Source organism: Pelophylax lessonae, assembly GCF_965119305.1.
Source record: "Pelophylax lessonae genome assembly, chromosome: 7".
Classification (NCBI taxonomy): domain Eukaryota; kingdom Metazoa; phylum Chordata; class Amphibia; order Anura; family Ranidae; genus Pelophylax; species Pelophylax lessonae.
In genome coordinates this window covers 142,503,245-142,519,492 of record NC_138774.1, presented here as the reverse complement: position 1 = coordinate 142,519,492, position 16,248 = coordinate 142,503,245, and the positions used below count along the sequence as shown (strand labels likewise).

Genomic DNA, 16,248 nt, shown 5'->3' with positions numbered 1-16,248 from the left:
CCCTTCATGTATGTTTTTAATTGAACTTTATTGCTTTAATAAATTTACTGTTTGCCTTTACCACACAAATTTTTCCTGGTTTCACTCATATATGCACACATGTGTCACTCAGACATTCAGGAAGTGGTCCTCCAAGCACTTTTCAGTGGGATTCTGGCATATAAAAATGTTTTTATCTTCAGTATCACTTTAAATGAGTCTCTTTTAGTTTCCTACAGTACATTGTACGATTTCCAACCACAGCACTACCTGTCTGGAGTTTGCATGTTCTCCGAAAGACATGCTGGTAGGCTCCAGTCTAAAATGACCCCAGTATGTGTAGGTATGAATGTGAATTAGGGACCTTAGATTGTAAGCTCCTTGAGGGCATGGCCTAATGTGAATGTACAAAATATATGTTAAGCTCTGCATAAATTGTCAGCGTTATATAAGTACCTATAATAAAATAAATAAGGAAAATTGAATGCCAAATTTTGGATAGTGTGTGGAGTATTTGTACCTCAGTAAGTACAAAGAAACCTGGCAGGAGTTTTAACCAACCCCAAAATTAAAAAAAAAATTGTTAATAGACACATCTCCACTTTCAGAAAGCCCTCCCGAAAAAAAAAAAAAACCTCTGTATTAACCAGACAGAGAGACTTCTTTTTTCCCTGGCTCTTTATTATGGTATGAAGAAAAACATCATTGATTCTGTGCTTGATGCAGACATTATATTACAAATGTATTACAGAAATATGGTGCGACTATTAAAATATGATTACACAAAAGTATGAACATTAAAGGTTTACAGTACAGTGGATTTTTTTTTTTTATAAACAGATTTTTAAATATACATAGGACAATATTAGCTGACAGAAAACATCATAGACAAAATTGACAAAATTTATGTCTAGGCTTTTTCTTCAAAACCTTATTTTCAGGAAAACATACTTGCGAAAAAAGCCTTAAAACCAGGAACCAGTCACCTTTATACTACAAATATATACAGAGGTGTGCAAACCTACAATGTTTTTGTAATTTAATTTTATTCAAGCATTTCATTGGGTTGGCTTTTGGTCTTAGGTTTCCATATGGGCGTACAAAAAGTAATTCATACCGGTAATACCACTCTTTTTAAACTAGGTTGCAATAGTTTCAGGGCACACTAGGCCTTTGTCAGTTGGCACCTTTTGGATCTGGGGATCCATTTCCTTTCTACCCATCTATTCTGACAAATTTTTTCAAAACGTTGATGAATCTTGTATGACAACCTACTGGCAGGGGTTCCAGACTGCTGAGAGCAATGCCAGGCCCATAAGTAATTTTTACTGACAGTTATGGTGCATCACATCAAATTTTGGTCCAAAAAAGCAGCTGGAGGGGCATCGGCATGAAGGCAACCTGCAATGTCCCAAGACCATTTATTACTATAACATTCAAAAAAGGGTTCATTTGGAGATTTTTATCTGCTACTACTGAGATAGTAGGAAGTTGTGCCAGGAACAAACAATGTAGGCTATTTTGTGGCTTAATATCAGAATCATACTACAAATAAATATGAAGAGCAAAATAACTTTGTTAGGAACAGAAAAACACCTTTTTGCTTAAATTCTACAGATCTGCACTGTAGAATGTAAAGTTCACATAATAACTTAGAATTTTTAGCATGAGAGCATCTTAGTGATCCTCGGATTAGTTATAGCTCAAATACACTGAAATTAAGCTACCCATAGACATTAGATACGTGTCTAAAAACAGGCAATTTTGAACTGAAGATCATATCCAACCCAAAATGTTTGCTTGCACAACCCTAGTAAGTATACAGTCACAACCGTACACCTATTCTCTATTGCAGCATTTGACCCTTGCTGAACACTGTGGGAGGTTCACATTAGCAAGGCACAAAACACTTGTCCAACACCCTTTTGTAACTTGTCTATTGATCTCAATATAATTATATGGTGTGCTTCTGAATGGACAGAGAGCTGCACAAACCCAATCTGGAGAACTGAATGTTCATGCTTGTTTATGTGTAAGTCCACATTTTTAACAAACTGCTAGTAAACTTACTGATGGCTGGCAATATTGCATACTAAATCTGTGGCAGGATGTTAACCTGGTATCCAGGTTTAATTCTTTTTGCTCACAGGCTTTTGTTCCTGGAGCCAGACTACAGAGAGTTTATTATGTAATATATCAGGTATTTTAATGGGCAGATGTATGGCATGCATTGTATTCAGTTTGCTTTGACACCTCTACATTTTGTTATGTAAAAAAACATAACAGTTATTTAGACTGTAATACATAGTATTACTGGAACTAATGATAATATTTGCATATTTAAAACAAGGTATTATAAATGAAATTCCTATAATGTAACAAAACATTATGCTATATTTTATGTACAGTCACACACAGAAGTAGAAGCACTTCTATTTATTCTTGAAAAAAACATAATTTAAAAAATATTTAAATATTTACAGGCTTTAGAACAAGTGTTAGCCTTAACCCCTTATTTCAAGTCCCACGACTTATGGATATGTTCAAGCCACCATGGGCTACACTGGTCCTGGGTTTTGACTGTGCTGCCCCAAAATATCATCCAGAATTGTCAAGTTGTTTAGCCAGTCTTCGTCAGGACTGCTGGTATTACCTCCCTTTATTAGACAGTCAATAAAGTCTGCTTCATTGCAATTAGCAGATAAGACAGAGTTACTCTGTGCTGTTACAAAGTCATATTGGTGGAGATCTGCCCCAGAACTTAGTCTGTCAAAAGTTTCAGGGGTTTGGACAGAGGTTGGTCCATATGAAGGTGGACCGAGCTGACCAGGGTTCATTTGGTTAAACGTGGAAACACCTTGTGGCATGGTTTTCATTACATTGATAGAAGCAAGCTGCCCTCTGGATAAACTGTTTCCAAGGTTAGGATTGTTCAAGGATCCTATTCCTGGATTTGTCTGGGACAGACCAAGTTTTTGCATTTGTCTTACTTGAACCCCAGGAGCAATCTGGTTAGGAGGAACCACTCCCTGGTGGGTAAACTGCTGGCTTGCCATATTTGGTCTGACATTTTGTTTGGTGAACAGTGTATTGTTTGGAAATTGCTGCATGCTGGGATCCATTTGGTTTTGACCTGGTATCCTTGTAACACCAGTCTGAGTCCACATCTGAGTAGAAGGGTTAGCATAGACATTGGGAATTCTTGATATGCTGGACTGTCGCAAGTGTTGCTGAGCTTGAGAATGGGTTATTAGTGAGCTGGAAGTATATCCAGACAATGTCATTCCTGGCCGGACAGTGGATTGGCTGTGCACAGTTTGGCAACCAGAGGTCATGCTCAGTGCATTCTGGTTTTGCCTAAGTGGCATATTAAAATCTGAAGATCCTGGGAAAATTCCTTGCTGTTTCCCTGTGTTGTGCGGAATCATCACCATTGTCCCACTGTTCTGATTCATTGTTGTTGGCGTCATTCCACTTCCTATATTGGTCTGAATTAGACCTTGTGTTGATGTCATCATTCTGTGGCTCTGAGGTGGTGTTGGCATGGGCTGAACACAATCCGTACGAATATTTTGTGGAAGGGCTGCAGAAAAGAAAACACGTTTAAATATATATTTAAGCAGTTAATGTCAATGCAAAAGTACAGTTGGTCATGAAACAATTATGCATTTGATTAGTGATCAACACCCATTGCATTTGAAAAATTTAACTATTATTTTATGCATGAAGTATACTAGAAAGCGTACCTCTTATTTTGTGGTACACAGTATACAGCAAATCAGGAGAGTAGGGAAGGCTATGTATTTGCATGTTGTTGAGCTATGTGCATTAGGACAGCCTATTCATTTCAGTGGACTCCCTATGTGCAACAAGCACAGTATAGTATCTCATGCACCCTTTTCAGCTTTGATTTTTTGAGTGTTTTCTAACTGCGCTTGGGGTGATAATACCAATGGGCATTCAAAAAAAAAATAATAAATTAGTCTGAATACAGTTTTGAATAGCAATGATTTGGTAAGCCAAAAGAAAAAGACTCAAACATGCTTTAAAGACATGGCTACATTTAAACAGAAAACCTTTTTATAATTTATGGTAGCATTTAACTTACCTACCCTCCAGCTTTGTTTTAATATTTACGTAATAGCCACACTGATTTTGATATTCTATATGCCAGTAGGCTTTAGAATTCTTCTCGGCATTCCTCTTAGGTATCTTCAGGAATCAGTTGTTTAGACACTTTTTACATGCGTTCTTCCAGATGAATAGTGCTTTGAAACTCAGAAGATATCTTTTGTATAGGTAAAATAAGTAAAATTTACTGGATCAAGACAAGAAGTGATTGTCACAGCGGGATAGTGAATTCCCAGGACAATCAAAAGACCTTGTCTGTCTGCTCAAAAGTGGCTACAGTAAGTACAGGCTCGACAGGGTCAGTTTACATCACAACCTGTCAAGAGACTTTCCTGTAGGGTGCTAGTAAAGAGAAAACTCTGCTGTAGTTTCTGGCCCTCCACTATTGCCATTATTGCAATCCTTTTTTGCTTTTAGCCAAGCTATATTCCCTACTGGCTTATCAATTACCCCTCATAAGGATCCTTACCACCTTGTTCATCTGAATTCAATGCATAGTACCCACAATGGCGCAAATTATCATAATTTACCCTATAACAAAATGCACTGGCTGATAGTGAATTTAGTTGTCATTAGGACAGGAAACACAGACAGCAATAGAAACAGTTTCAGGAGTTCCAACTTTTCTCACTCTACTACAAATGTGTTTGTCTTTTCTTGTGTCCTTTTTTAAAGAGAATTGTCTACAGGGGTGTCACTAGTGCTGGGCATCCAGTGCATGTGCCCTGCATCTCTCAGATGGTGCCACGGCTGCTAAGGTAACCGGCCATGCTGACTTGCACACTGCTGCTGTGTGATAGAGGCTGAGCAGTAAGTCAGTGTGCTATATGTATAAAAAAAACTAGCACCTGCCTAATAAAGGCATTCCTACTACAGCTGTTGTAAGATGAACTGTGGTCAGGGGGCGCAGTAATGAGCTGTGCCAGTGGAAAAAGAGGTTAGCTGTGGACAGAGGACACAGAGAAAAGTGGTGGAAGTAGTTCAGAAGTAAGCAGTGGATGTTTACTTTTGAGGGTGTTGCTTGAGAAAGGGTGATTTTTGCTGTGGAGGATTTTTGTCTGGGAAATTTACTGGCAGATAGCAAAGCATGCAGGGTTTAGTGGTAATGGCACAGCATACAGGGGGCAGTAGTCAGGATTTTGTAACATACATTGCATATGCCTGACCGTCATACTCTGTATATTGTATTATATGTTATATACCTTCTACTGTCACATGGTACATATTAATTGCCCACTCTTGCTGAATGTATCACTTTGTGTGATTGGATGTATGCTACATATTCCTGAGTCCTGCACCCAATATGCTGTATTGCAAATTACATACTCCTGTTCTGACCACTGCACTTTGTGCACTAGGCTGTACATTACACAGTGCAGTGGTCAGGAATATATATTATAAAGCCTATTGTATAGATAGGAGGGGTCAGGATTATATAAGGAGTAGTGGTCAGGAGTATGCAATGTACAGAACAGCATACATAATGCAGCAATCAAGATTTTGTAATGTAAGTGTACATTACATTCTGCTGACTATACTCTATATGTGTGGTGCATACCTTTTATTGTTGCACCAACATACTTATAACCACTGCATTCTGTACTCTGAACTGTTTATTACATAACCTTGACCACTACGTTCTGATCACTGTACTCTGTACATTACAAACTGTTGACCCCTGTATGATGTAATGTAATTACATATTCCTGACTAAAGTGTTCATTGTCTTAAAAGCTGCTGGTTGCAAAGGAGGCCCTGACTATTTTAATGACACTTTGTCTAAGCATATTCTTTATGCTCAGACAAAGTGTTAGCTCTGCCTATATACTGTGTGTAGAAAAGCCTATGTAATAAAAGAGTTTTGGTTTTTAAAAATGATTGTGCTGATGTTTATGTGTGTCTGTGAGACTCTTGCTTGTGGAAGATAATTAAAGCCTATTTTGTAGGTATAAGGACTGTGGCATATGCTTTCTATACGTATAGCGAGTAGGCAGGTTCTATTTAGGTATGTCCCTTTAAAACCCTTCTGCTGTCAGCACAGTAGGGCCACACCCACCATGCACCCCAGAATGTTCTAACCCTTCCTTGCTCTATTCAAATTGAGAAAACATTTAGCTGGCATTACATTTCCAATGTTTTTTTTACACAGAACAACTGCATACCCAAGCCTGTTTGGATTACCAGCCTCCTTTATTTGACTGAAGAGCAACATTTAGACCAATCATGACACTACTGTTTTGTACAGTGCTGCCAGTCACCATATGAACCTGCTTACAGAAGGGGACTTGCAAAGTGAGGACCCATTCACTGTGCTGCAATGCTCTTAATTAAGTAATCACACGCTAGGGTAGTCTGTAGATCATTGTAGTCTGTTGAGAAGCCTATGACCTGGTTATGCTATCTGGCAAAACACATCCATTCCTGAATTTCAGGGATGGATGAACAGAAGTAAAACCTTTGGGATACCTTTGAGAAGTCAAACCGTTCACATACAGTGGGTACGGAAAGTATTCAGACCCCCTTACATTTTTCACTCTTTGTTTTATTGCAGATATTTGCTAAAATCATTTAAGTTCATTCTTCTTCCTCATGAATGTACACATAGCACCCCATACTGACAGAAAAACACAGAATTGTTGACATTGTTGCAGATTTATTAAAAAAGAAAAACTGAAATATCACATGGTCTTAAGTATTCAGACCCTTTGCTCAGTATTTAGTAGAAGCCCCCTTTTGATCTAATACAGCCAGGAGTCTTTTTGGGAAAGATGCAACAAGTCTTTCACACCTGGATTTGGGGATCCTCTGCCATTCCTCCTTGCAGATCCTCTCCAGTTCTGTCAGGTTGGATGGTAAACGTTGGTGGACAGCCATTTTTAGGTCTCTCCAGAGATGCTCAATTGGGTTTAAGTCAGGGCTCTGGCTGGGCCATTCAAGAACAGTCACGGAGTTGTTGTGAAGCCACTCCTTTGTTATTTTAGCTGTGTGCTTAGGGTCATTGTCTTGTTGGAAGGTAAACCTTCGGCCCAGTCTGAGGTCCAGAGCACTCTGGAGAAGGTTTTTGTCCAGGATATCCCTGTACTTGGCCGCATTCATCTTTCCCTCGATTGCAACCAGTCGTCCTGTCCCTGCAGCTGAAAAACACCCCCACAGCATGATGCTGCCACCACCATGCTTCACTGTTGGGACTGTATTGGACAGGTGATGAGCAGTGCCTGGTTTTCTCCACACATACCGCTTAGAATTAAGGCCAAAAAGTTCTATTTTGGTCTCATCAGACCAGAGAATCTTATTTCTCACCATCTTGGAGTCCTTCAGGTGTTTTTTTAGCAAACTCCATGCGGGCTTTCATGTGTCTTACACTGTGGAGAGGCTTCCGTCGGGCCACTCTGCCATAAAGCCCCGACTGGTGGAGGGCTGCAGTGATGGTTGACTTTCTACAACTTTCTCCCATCTCCTGACTGCATCTCTGGAGCTCAGCCACAGTGATCTTTTGGTTCTTCTTTACCTCTCTCACCAAGGCTCTTCTCCCCCGATAGCTCAGTTTGGCCGGACGGCCAGCTCTAGGAAGGGTTCTGGTCGTCCCAAACGTCTTCCATTTGAGGATTATGGAGGCCACTGTGCTCTTAGGAACCTTAAGTGCAGCAGAAATCTTTTTGTAACCTTGGCCAGATCTGTGCCTTGCCACAATTCTGTCTCTGAGCTCTTCAGGCAGTTCCTTTGACCTCATGATTCTCATTTGCTCTGACATGCATTGTGATATGGAAGGTCTTATATAGACAGGTGTGTGGCTTTCCTAATCAAGTCCAATCAGTATAATCAAACACAGCTGGCCTCAAATGAAGGTGTAGAACCATCTCAAGGATGATCAGAAGAAATGGAAAGCACCTGAGTTAAATATATGAGTGTCACAGCAAAGGGTCTGAATACTTAGGACCATGTGATATTTCAGTTTTTCTTTTTTAATAAATCTGCAACAATGTCAACAATTCTGTGTTTTTCTGTCAGTATGGGGTGCTATGTGTACATTCACGAGGAAGAAGAATGAACTTAAATGATTTTAGCAAATGGCTGCAATATAACAAAGATTGAAAAATTTAAGGGGGTCTGAATACTTTCCGTACCCACTGTATACCTTATATATTTCACTGGCATCCTTAGCTGTTTATTTCATATTCTATTGAGAGTCTATTTCTTACTCCAATGTCTATTGAGATAAGTCTGAAGAAGCAGCTTCATTTTGTGAACATTTTTGATGCACAGTATATGTTTTCCAGGATATAACTAAACTGTTTTCCAACTTACATTGAAACTGATTCATTTGTTGTGCTACAAATGCATTGCGCTGTTCAGATGTCATGGCCATCATAGTTGATCTTGGTTTCACCTGAAACACAGAAAAAGTATATCAGTACTATATATGTATAAATATATGAATGTTGTAATTGCATGTAAATAGTCAGATAAAAGAAGGTCTAGATTTTTACCAATTATCAAAATACAATATTTACCCTCTCTCCTGTCTATAGCTGGTGCTGCTGCACAGCTTGAGAATAGGTGTGATCACCTGATTCTGTGTTATTGCCTGTAATAGCCTAAGTGATTAAATATCCACTTAACGACCAGCCACGTAGACCTACATCACCTGACTTTAAGTGGCTCTAGCTAGAGGCATCATCCTGGTACCATTTTTTAGAGCCGGTGTTCCGTGAGAATTACCTACCCGTGAGAAAAACCTACCCCCGTCACTTCCGGTTCACGGCAGTCTGTGTAACGCGAGCAGTTACAATAAAACAGCTGTGCTGCACTATGAGTCATCTCCGCTCCTGTCCCTGTCACTTCCCTGCTCTCGGCTACTAAATATAAAAGCGGCGGCGGCTGTATGAAAAGATAAAACACGGAGCCGCCAGCCGCTTTTATATTTACTAGCCAAGATCAGGGAAGTGACCGAGACAGGAGCGGAGATGACTCATAGTGCAGCACAGCTGTTTTATGTCATGGCCGCATCGGTAGGTTTTTTTAACGGACACCGAGATCGTTTCAGACTAGTGCGCATGCGCACTAGTCTGATCCTCAGCTCTTCCATTAGGTATCCGGGGCTGTGAGCATGCGCACTGCTGCGCTGCTCAGCTGTTCCTGGCCGGAAGTGACGAGGGGTAGGTTTTTCTCACGGGGTAGGTAATTCTCACGTTACACCGGCGGTCGGCTTTCCGGCGGTAATGACCGATGTGGCTCAGGAGCCGCTCGATCGTTACCCCGGCAAACGGGAGGGGACGTGTCCCCCCTCCCGCCGCCTTCCACGGCTCTGCCTGGGTCTCCCGTCCCACTGGGAGACCCAAGCAACCAGCCGGCCGATGGAGTCCCGATCTAAGCCGGATGCTCCGATGACGTAACCTAGAGGCGGCGTCCATGACATCACATCCGGGTTACTCGGCTGCTAAAGGCAGCAGTTTTAAAAAGTGAGTGTATTCAAAAATGCAGTTTTCGGTGTTTTGAATACATGGAAGTGCAGTGGAGGGGTCTAGGGTCTTTTAGACCCTCGATCCCTCCATAAAGAGTACCTGTCACTGCATATTGCTGTCACAAGGGATTTTTACATTGCTTGTGACAGCAATAAAAGTGATCAGATTTTTTTTTTTTTAAAAAAACCTGTGTTAAATTAAAAAAAATAAAATAAAATAAATAGAAAAAAAAATGTAGCCGCCCCCGTCGCCGTTAGCTCACGCACGAAAGAGAAAACGTCTACTGAAATCACGCCGCCAATGAAATCGCTGTTCAAACCACACATATGAGCTATCGCCATGATTGCCAGAGCATGAGCAATAATTTGAAAAAAAAAAACTACACTCTAACTCTAAACTGGTAACCGTTAAAATTTTTTAAAGCATTGCCAATGGAGATTTGAACGTAGTTTGTCGCCATTCTGTGGGTGTGCGCAATTTTAAACCGTAACATGTTGGGTATCCATTTACTCGGCGTGACATCATCTTTCACAATATACAAAAAAATGGGCTAACTTTACTGTTTAGTTTTTTTAAATGCAGTGAAATTAGATTTTTCATAATTTTAAAAAAAAAATTGCTTTTAAAAGACCGCTGCGCAAATACCGTGTGACAAAAAATATTGCAATGACCGCCATTTTATTCTCCAGAGTCTTTTCTAAAAATATATATATAATGTTTGGGGGTTTTAAGTAGTTTTCCAGCAAAAATACTGATTTTAACTTGTGAACAAAAAGTGTCAAAAATAGGCCCGGTCTTAAAGTAGATATATAATGTGACTAGGATCACAAATCTTCGAATGTTATGGAATGACAGACTACATTACCACGGCATTACCAACTGCTCATAGCAGCATATTTTAATGTTGAGAATGTAAAGTGCAGGAGTGCAGGCACGATGAAAGAGATGCTGAAACTTTACATATCTCACAGCATGCGCAACCAGTCTAACAAAGAAAAAAGCCTAAATCTGTGATTACATGGAAATGTATTTCAGTGCAAAGTTTTCTTTGAACTGTTTTTCATAACAATGTCAGTAAAACCTTCAGTGACTAATTATATTATAATTATATTACAACGCTGTAAAAAAAAAACTATAGAAGTAGAAGACCATAATAAACTCTTGATTTTCAAGGATAATAGCAAATATGACTAGTGCTTGCAACAATTTACATCACCCTGTTTGTATTTTTATAGAATTGTACACATGCATTCACCATTTAGCTGGTCAAACATAATAGATATATACTCTACATAGCCATACAATTTTGATACAAGGGATTTCAGCCTAGGCAATCCTAAAATAAATATTCTGTGCTGAAGCTTTCTTTAGAAACAATATACTTATATAATAATACTTATATGTTATTTACAGAGAAATGTTTCAATGCTTCTTTGTTTTAAACTATGCAGCTGAAGGAAAGCAATCACTTGATTGCGAAAAGATAGTGGTTTACTGTCTCACATACCATTTTCCCATGTTGAGTATTAGCAAAAAAAATTAAAAAAAGGAAGTAAAACAGAACATTTTGATACGCAAAAATACAAACTTACATCAAATCTAAAAAAAATAAAATAAAAAACATAAGGCTTTTCATTTAAATAGAGCTCTCACATTTTAAGACAATCAGGTGCATAAGTATACATGATCAATTATAAGATACAGTATTTGTGTACATTACAAAGAATCCTGCACATGCAGGTATTCATTTAATGGGTTTCTTGGAAAAAGATCCAATTTTTCCCTGAAGCATATTATTATTATTATTATACAGGATTTCTATAGCGCCAACAGTTTAAACAGCGCATTACAACATGAGGGCATATATGTAGTGTTGATGGTGAAATACATCTTGTAAAACAAATAAATTAACCACATAAGTTACAGATGTACAAATAACTCAATATGTGCAAAGTCCATGTCATACATCACTATATACAGCCATCATCGTATTGATTCGTTGGCTATTAAAAAAAAAAAAAACAACAATCAAATTTCTTGCACTGAGATGCCAGAATTGAGGAGCAACTGTGGAAACGAGATATGGATATATGATGAAAAGTTTACAAGTGTAGCGAGTGATGGGGAAAAGGAACCCCTGATGTCAAGTCCCCCACTGAGTAGCAAATGCAAGTTTTGCCCCTTCAAAAACTTCCATCCATCACTATGGTATCAGGCTGTCCATTGGATGGAGTGTTCCCATATAGAACTCACTCTAGGCACCACTGTTGTTCCGAAGGAGAGAGAGGAAGTTATGTTTCCTCCCCTCCTCTTATCTCCTGCCGAAGTCTGTGTCTCTTATCCACCATTGTGAAAGTCACTAATGTGGAATGGAAGTTTGATTGGACATTTCTGGGAGTGTTCCACTGTGGAATGCAAACTATGTCCTTCTAACTTCTAAAAAAAAATACAAATCATAGAAAAAGCCTAGTATATATTGTGGTCTTCAATCTGTATATCCATTTACGTTCAGATTTTCGTAAATAGATTATCCAGATATCCTCCTCTTTTTTGCATTAATATTGTTTATGATCCAGGGCCTTAAATTTGGACTTTGAAGGATCATACCGATAAGTCATCGCAAAATGAGGTGGTACTAGATTACTTAAGTCTGCATCCTTGATTATCATGGGTCTGGTCATAAGCTATCCTACGCAGTTTGCTTTTGTCTTATCTACATAGAAAGCATTACATTGACAAGACGTCGGTACACCCACCGTGGAACAATTAACAAATTTGTTTTGGTAATTATAGTTCTCCATTAGGTGATCTAATCTCTTTATATGGGAAAATGTAGCTACATTGATTGCATGTTCCACATTTGAAATTTCTTTTAATCCAATGTGCATTTGTTTGTTTATTATTGTCATAATGGTAAACTAAAGAGTTTTAAATATGTTGCTCTTCTAAATGGCTTTAGATTTAGGTTATTTTTTTATTTTTATTTTTTAAAACTAAGAGCCGGTTCACACTACTCCGACTTGGGACACGATTTGTGTGCCGCCCCAAGTCTCTTGTCATCACAAATTCAATGTAAATGAATGAGAGCCGTCTTAATATGCACTACTGAAGTCGCTCCGACTTCAGAAAAGGTTCCTGTACTACTTCAAGGCGACCTCTATCCGACTTGTGCACATAGACTTCAATGGGAGTCGCCTCTAATTTGGATCCTTATCTTATTTCAAGCGACTTGTTATCAGACTTTCGAGGAAGAAGAAAAAGATTAGCCAGGCATTCCCCACAGACAAAGTCGCCTATCATTTAAGTCTCTTCAAAGTAGTGCACAAGTCTCTTCCAAGTCACTTACAAGTCTCTAAACAAGTCTCTTCAAAGTCACGCTAAAAAGTCGCTCCTTCATGGGGCGACTTTCTGGTCGCGGTAGTGTGAACCGGCTCTAAGTCTGATATTTCTATGTTGTTGATTATATCTAGTAATCAACCTAATTTTGGAGTCACTCTTTAATGTTGGATCTCCTTTTTGTCTATAAGTACGTTTTTCTCTGTTACGTCCTCATGTTCATAAGTCTTCTTCAGAATATTTTAGTATGTCCTCTCTGTCTGAGTCTTTTGTAAAATTTTGGAATTAAATATTGACCACATAGAAAGGATCTAAAAAAAAAAAAAAAAAAAAAAAATTGGGGTAGGCACCTGAGACATTTGAATACTATTGTAGCTGTTTCTTTCCAAATTAGGGAAGTACCAATCTTATAGTTCTTATAGTTCTCTTCAATATAGAGGAAAATGAATTTTATCACAATTTATTTTTTTCAACAAATTCCCTTAATAATAATTCTGTACCTGTCCAAATAATAAAAATAGTGTCAACAGGTACACCAACAAATTTACGTTAGACAGGGTACACATTACCAGCACTTCAATGACATGCATCTGAAGGTAGAATAGAAGCCTACAAAGGTAAAAATGTAGTGTTCAGGAATAAATGCCAACAAATGAATAACAAAGACATTTTGCTATGATATGTCCACCTCTTTCAAAAAAAAAAAAAAAAAAAAGGTAAAATAAGAAATGCTAGAGAATAAGACCTTCAGATCAAAAGCAACTGACAGTTTAATCTAAGATGTCAAACCGTCTAATTGATTTAAAAGGTGTAAGGTATCTTATGTTTAAGAGATAAATCTTTGTGCATTTTCTAGTTAACAAAAGTATTTCCATGTTCGGTATATCAAACAATTCCTGATATGGGTCTCCATGGGGGTTGCTATTGTTTTTATTACTTTTAAGAATGAACTGTTGTTTAGATATCTTTTTATACCATTTATAATGTGACACAGTCCTAGGCGGGAGATAAGGGGAGAAAGACATGAGTATGCCCTTATCTTTCTCCCTGGGAACAGCAGTGGTGGGTAGAGTGTTCTTTATATGGGAACACAACACCCAATGAACAACCTCATACCCTATTCATTAATGTTTTTGAAGGAGCAAACTTTTCATTTGGTATTTTGTGCGGGACTTGACATCATCAGGGGTTCACATGCTCCAAGGCTGTCCTTGAAGACTTTTCCATCAATATCCTTGTCTCTGCAGCAGCTTCTTAATCCTGGCACCTGATTACTGAAAAGAAGGTTTACTATTGGGTATGTTTTTACTTTTACAACAAGCTGGATCTTTATAAAATGAGGTCTTTACGTAGTATTGTATGGAATAGACTTTGGGCAAATTCTTTTAGATTTACATCTGTAACTTAACTGTTTATTTCTTTTACAGGATATATTTCACCATCTGAACTGCCTATACATCATTGAAAAAGTGAACTTTGTTCCAAGAAATGAGTTTGATGAATATATTCATGTACAGGTGTCTTTGTGATGCATACAAATATTGGATTATGTATACTGGTACATATGAACCCGATTGTCAAAAACATGCCTTTGAGAGCTCTATTTTATTGAGAAAAACACAACAAAATATATTATTTTACATTTGATGTTTATTTGTACGTAAATACAAAATGGCATCTTCAGAGACAGAGACAGTTTCACACCAGTAAAAGGTCCCCACAGAGATAATAACTGTGTGTATTTGTTTTTTTATCTATGAGATACTACATATTGGAAAATCCCATTTAGTGTAAAAATAACTAGTGTACAATAATTCAGTTTACTTTAATAACAGCACCTATCTCTGAAACAAATTGACAACAATCCAAACATCAATGGTGGTTGTTGGCTTTTTGGTAATTCTTTTTCTATATGATCATTCTAGCACCATTCTAGAAATTAATTCTGTTTTATTTAGTTTATAAACGGTATGCAGTACCCCAAGACAACCACTTAACTTTCAGTAGCTTCTAGGGTAGAGGTAATGGATCTCGTCAACTCACCTTTAAAAAACAAAAAAAAGAAAAAAAAAAAAAGAAAAGGCAACATGTAATATGATCTTACATTAAGTTTTTTTTTATTCTGCTTTTTGTAGTTGTACTTTTAGAAAGATTATGAAGTAATATTCCATTCTGCCATTTAGTACGTGAGAGGGCTAGCTCTATTGCTTCTCTACTAAGTGGACTTTAATTTGCTGTTGTGGTAACACAGTGAGTGCTGATCTGTAGACCTGTTCCAGTACCAGGGGCTCCAACCTGCTACTTGGAGACCTTCTCACATAATTAATGTGTGTTATCAAGTTCCAGTATCCTTTTTACTATCTTGATTAAGTAAAGCTGAAGACTGATTGGTAAGTATATCTTATTGAACACCACAACACATTACAATGTATTATAAAACACAATATTATATTTTTTGCTTTCAGCAATAAAATTATACTTTTTTTCTACACAGCCCCTGGGGTTTACTTTTGAATTACATTACACATTTCATAAACAAGTTTCACTAAGATGGGGAGAAAATAAAAAGTTTGTACAAACCTGCTGCCTTCTCATTATTTGCTCCTTTAGGATTGCATTGCGTATATAGCCATTAGCTGTAAGAGGAGTAGGCCCGGGGCCTGCACTTGGTATGGAGCCTCCTTCTTGCATTCTGGGAACTATTCCAGCATTTGGATCCTGCCAGCAGAAAAGAGAGAAAAAATAAACCATATGAGAACGATTACTAAATTGAAATCTCACCATATTTTGCAACGTTCTTATTATTTTATGTTCTTTTTAGTCAACTTTCTTCTCCAGATTTGCCTTTTGTATGAAATATTCATTTAAGAGTTTTTAAGGGCTGTAGTGACTGAGAATGTTTGGAAATTATCCCAGTGTGTGCTACAGAAAAATGCCTCAAACGGTACAAGTCACTGAAGTTTCACAATGAATACTGTTTAAAATATAACTTTCATTACACCATCATAATTAATATGGTAGCTATAAAATAAAAAACCTTAAAACATGAAAGGTCAAGACACTCTGGTCTAGCCACACATTCTAGCTTAGTGGGTCTTAACTCTTTTTCCTGAAAACCACATGATGATAGTATATTCAATGATAGCTAAATCAATATCACACAAAATGATAAAAAAGAAAATTACTATGAAAATATGCTATCAAATCACATTAAAGGGATTTTTAGTAGCAGAGCACAAAACACTGCTGCACAATAGTCCAGGGAAACCCCAATTTTTTCTTAATTTGGGAAATAGCATATTGGCGAAATATCAGTTTGAGTCGAAACATCAGAATTACA

The 16,248-nt window shown here is 37.9% G+C and overlaps 1 protein-coding gene across 1 annotated transcript in view; it reads right to left on the bottom strand.

Moving 5' to 3' along the window:
* Nucleotides 1-1,771: 1,771 nt before the first annotated feature.
* The window catches only part of MAMLD1 (mastermind like domain containing 1), a 278,328-nt gene continuing 263,851 nt past the window's right edge, over nucleotides 1,772-16,248 (bottom strand). The window contains exons 3-5 of the mRNA XM_082263405.1: nucleotides 15,489-15,626; nucleotides 8,416-8,497; nucleotides 1,772-3,562 (exon numbers count right to left, since the gene is read on the bottom strand). Of these exons, the coding sequence (XP_082119531.1) occupies nucleotides 2,538-3,562; nucleotides 8,416-8,497; nucleotides 15,489-15,626 (1,245 nt within the window). The 3' untranslated portion in view covers nucleotides 1,772-2,537. The remainder of the gene's footprint in view (nucleotides 3,563-8,415; nucleotides 8,498-15,488; nucleotides 15,627-16,248) is intronic.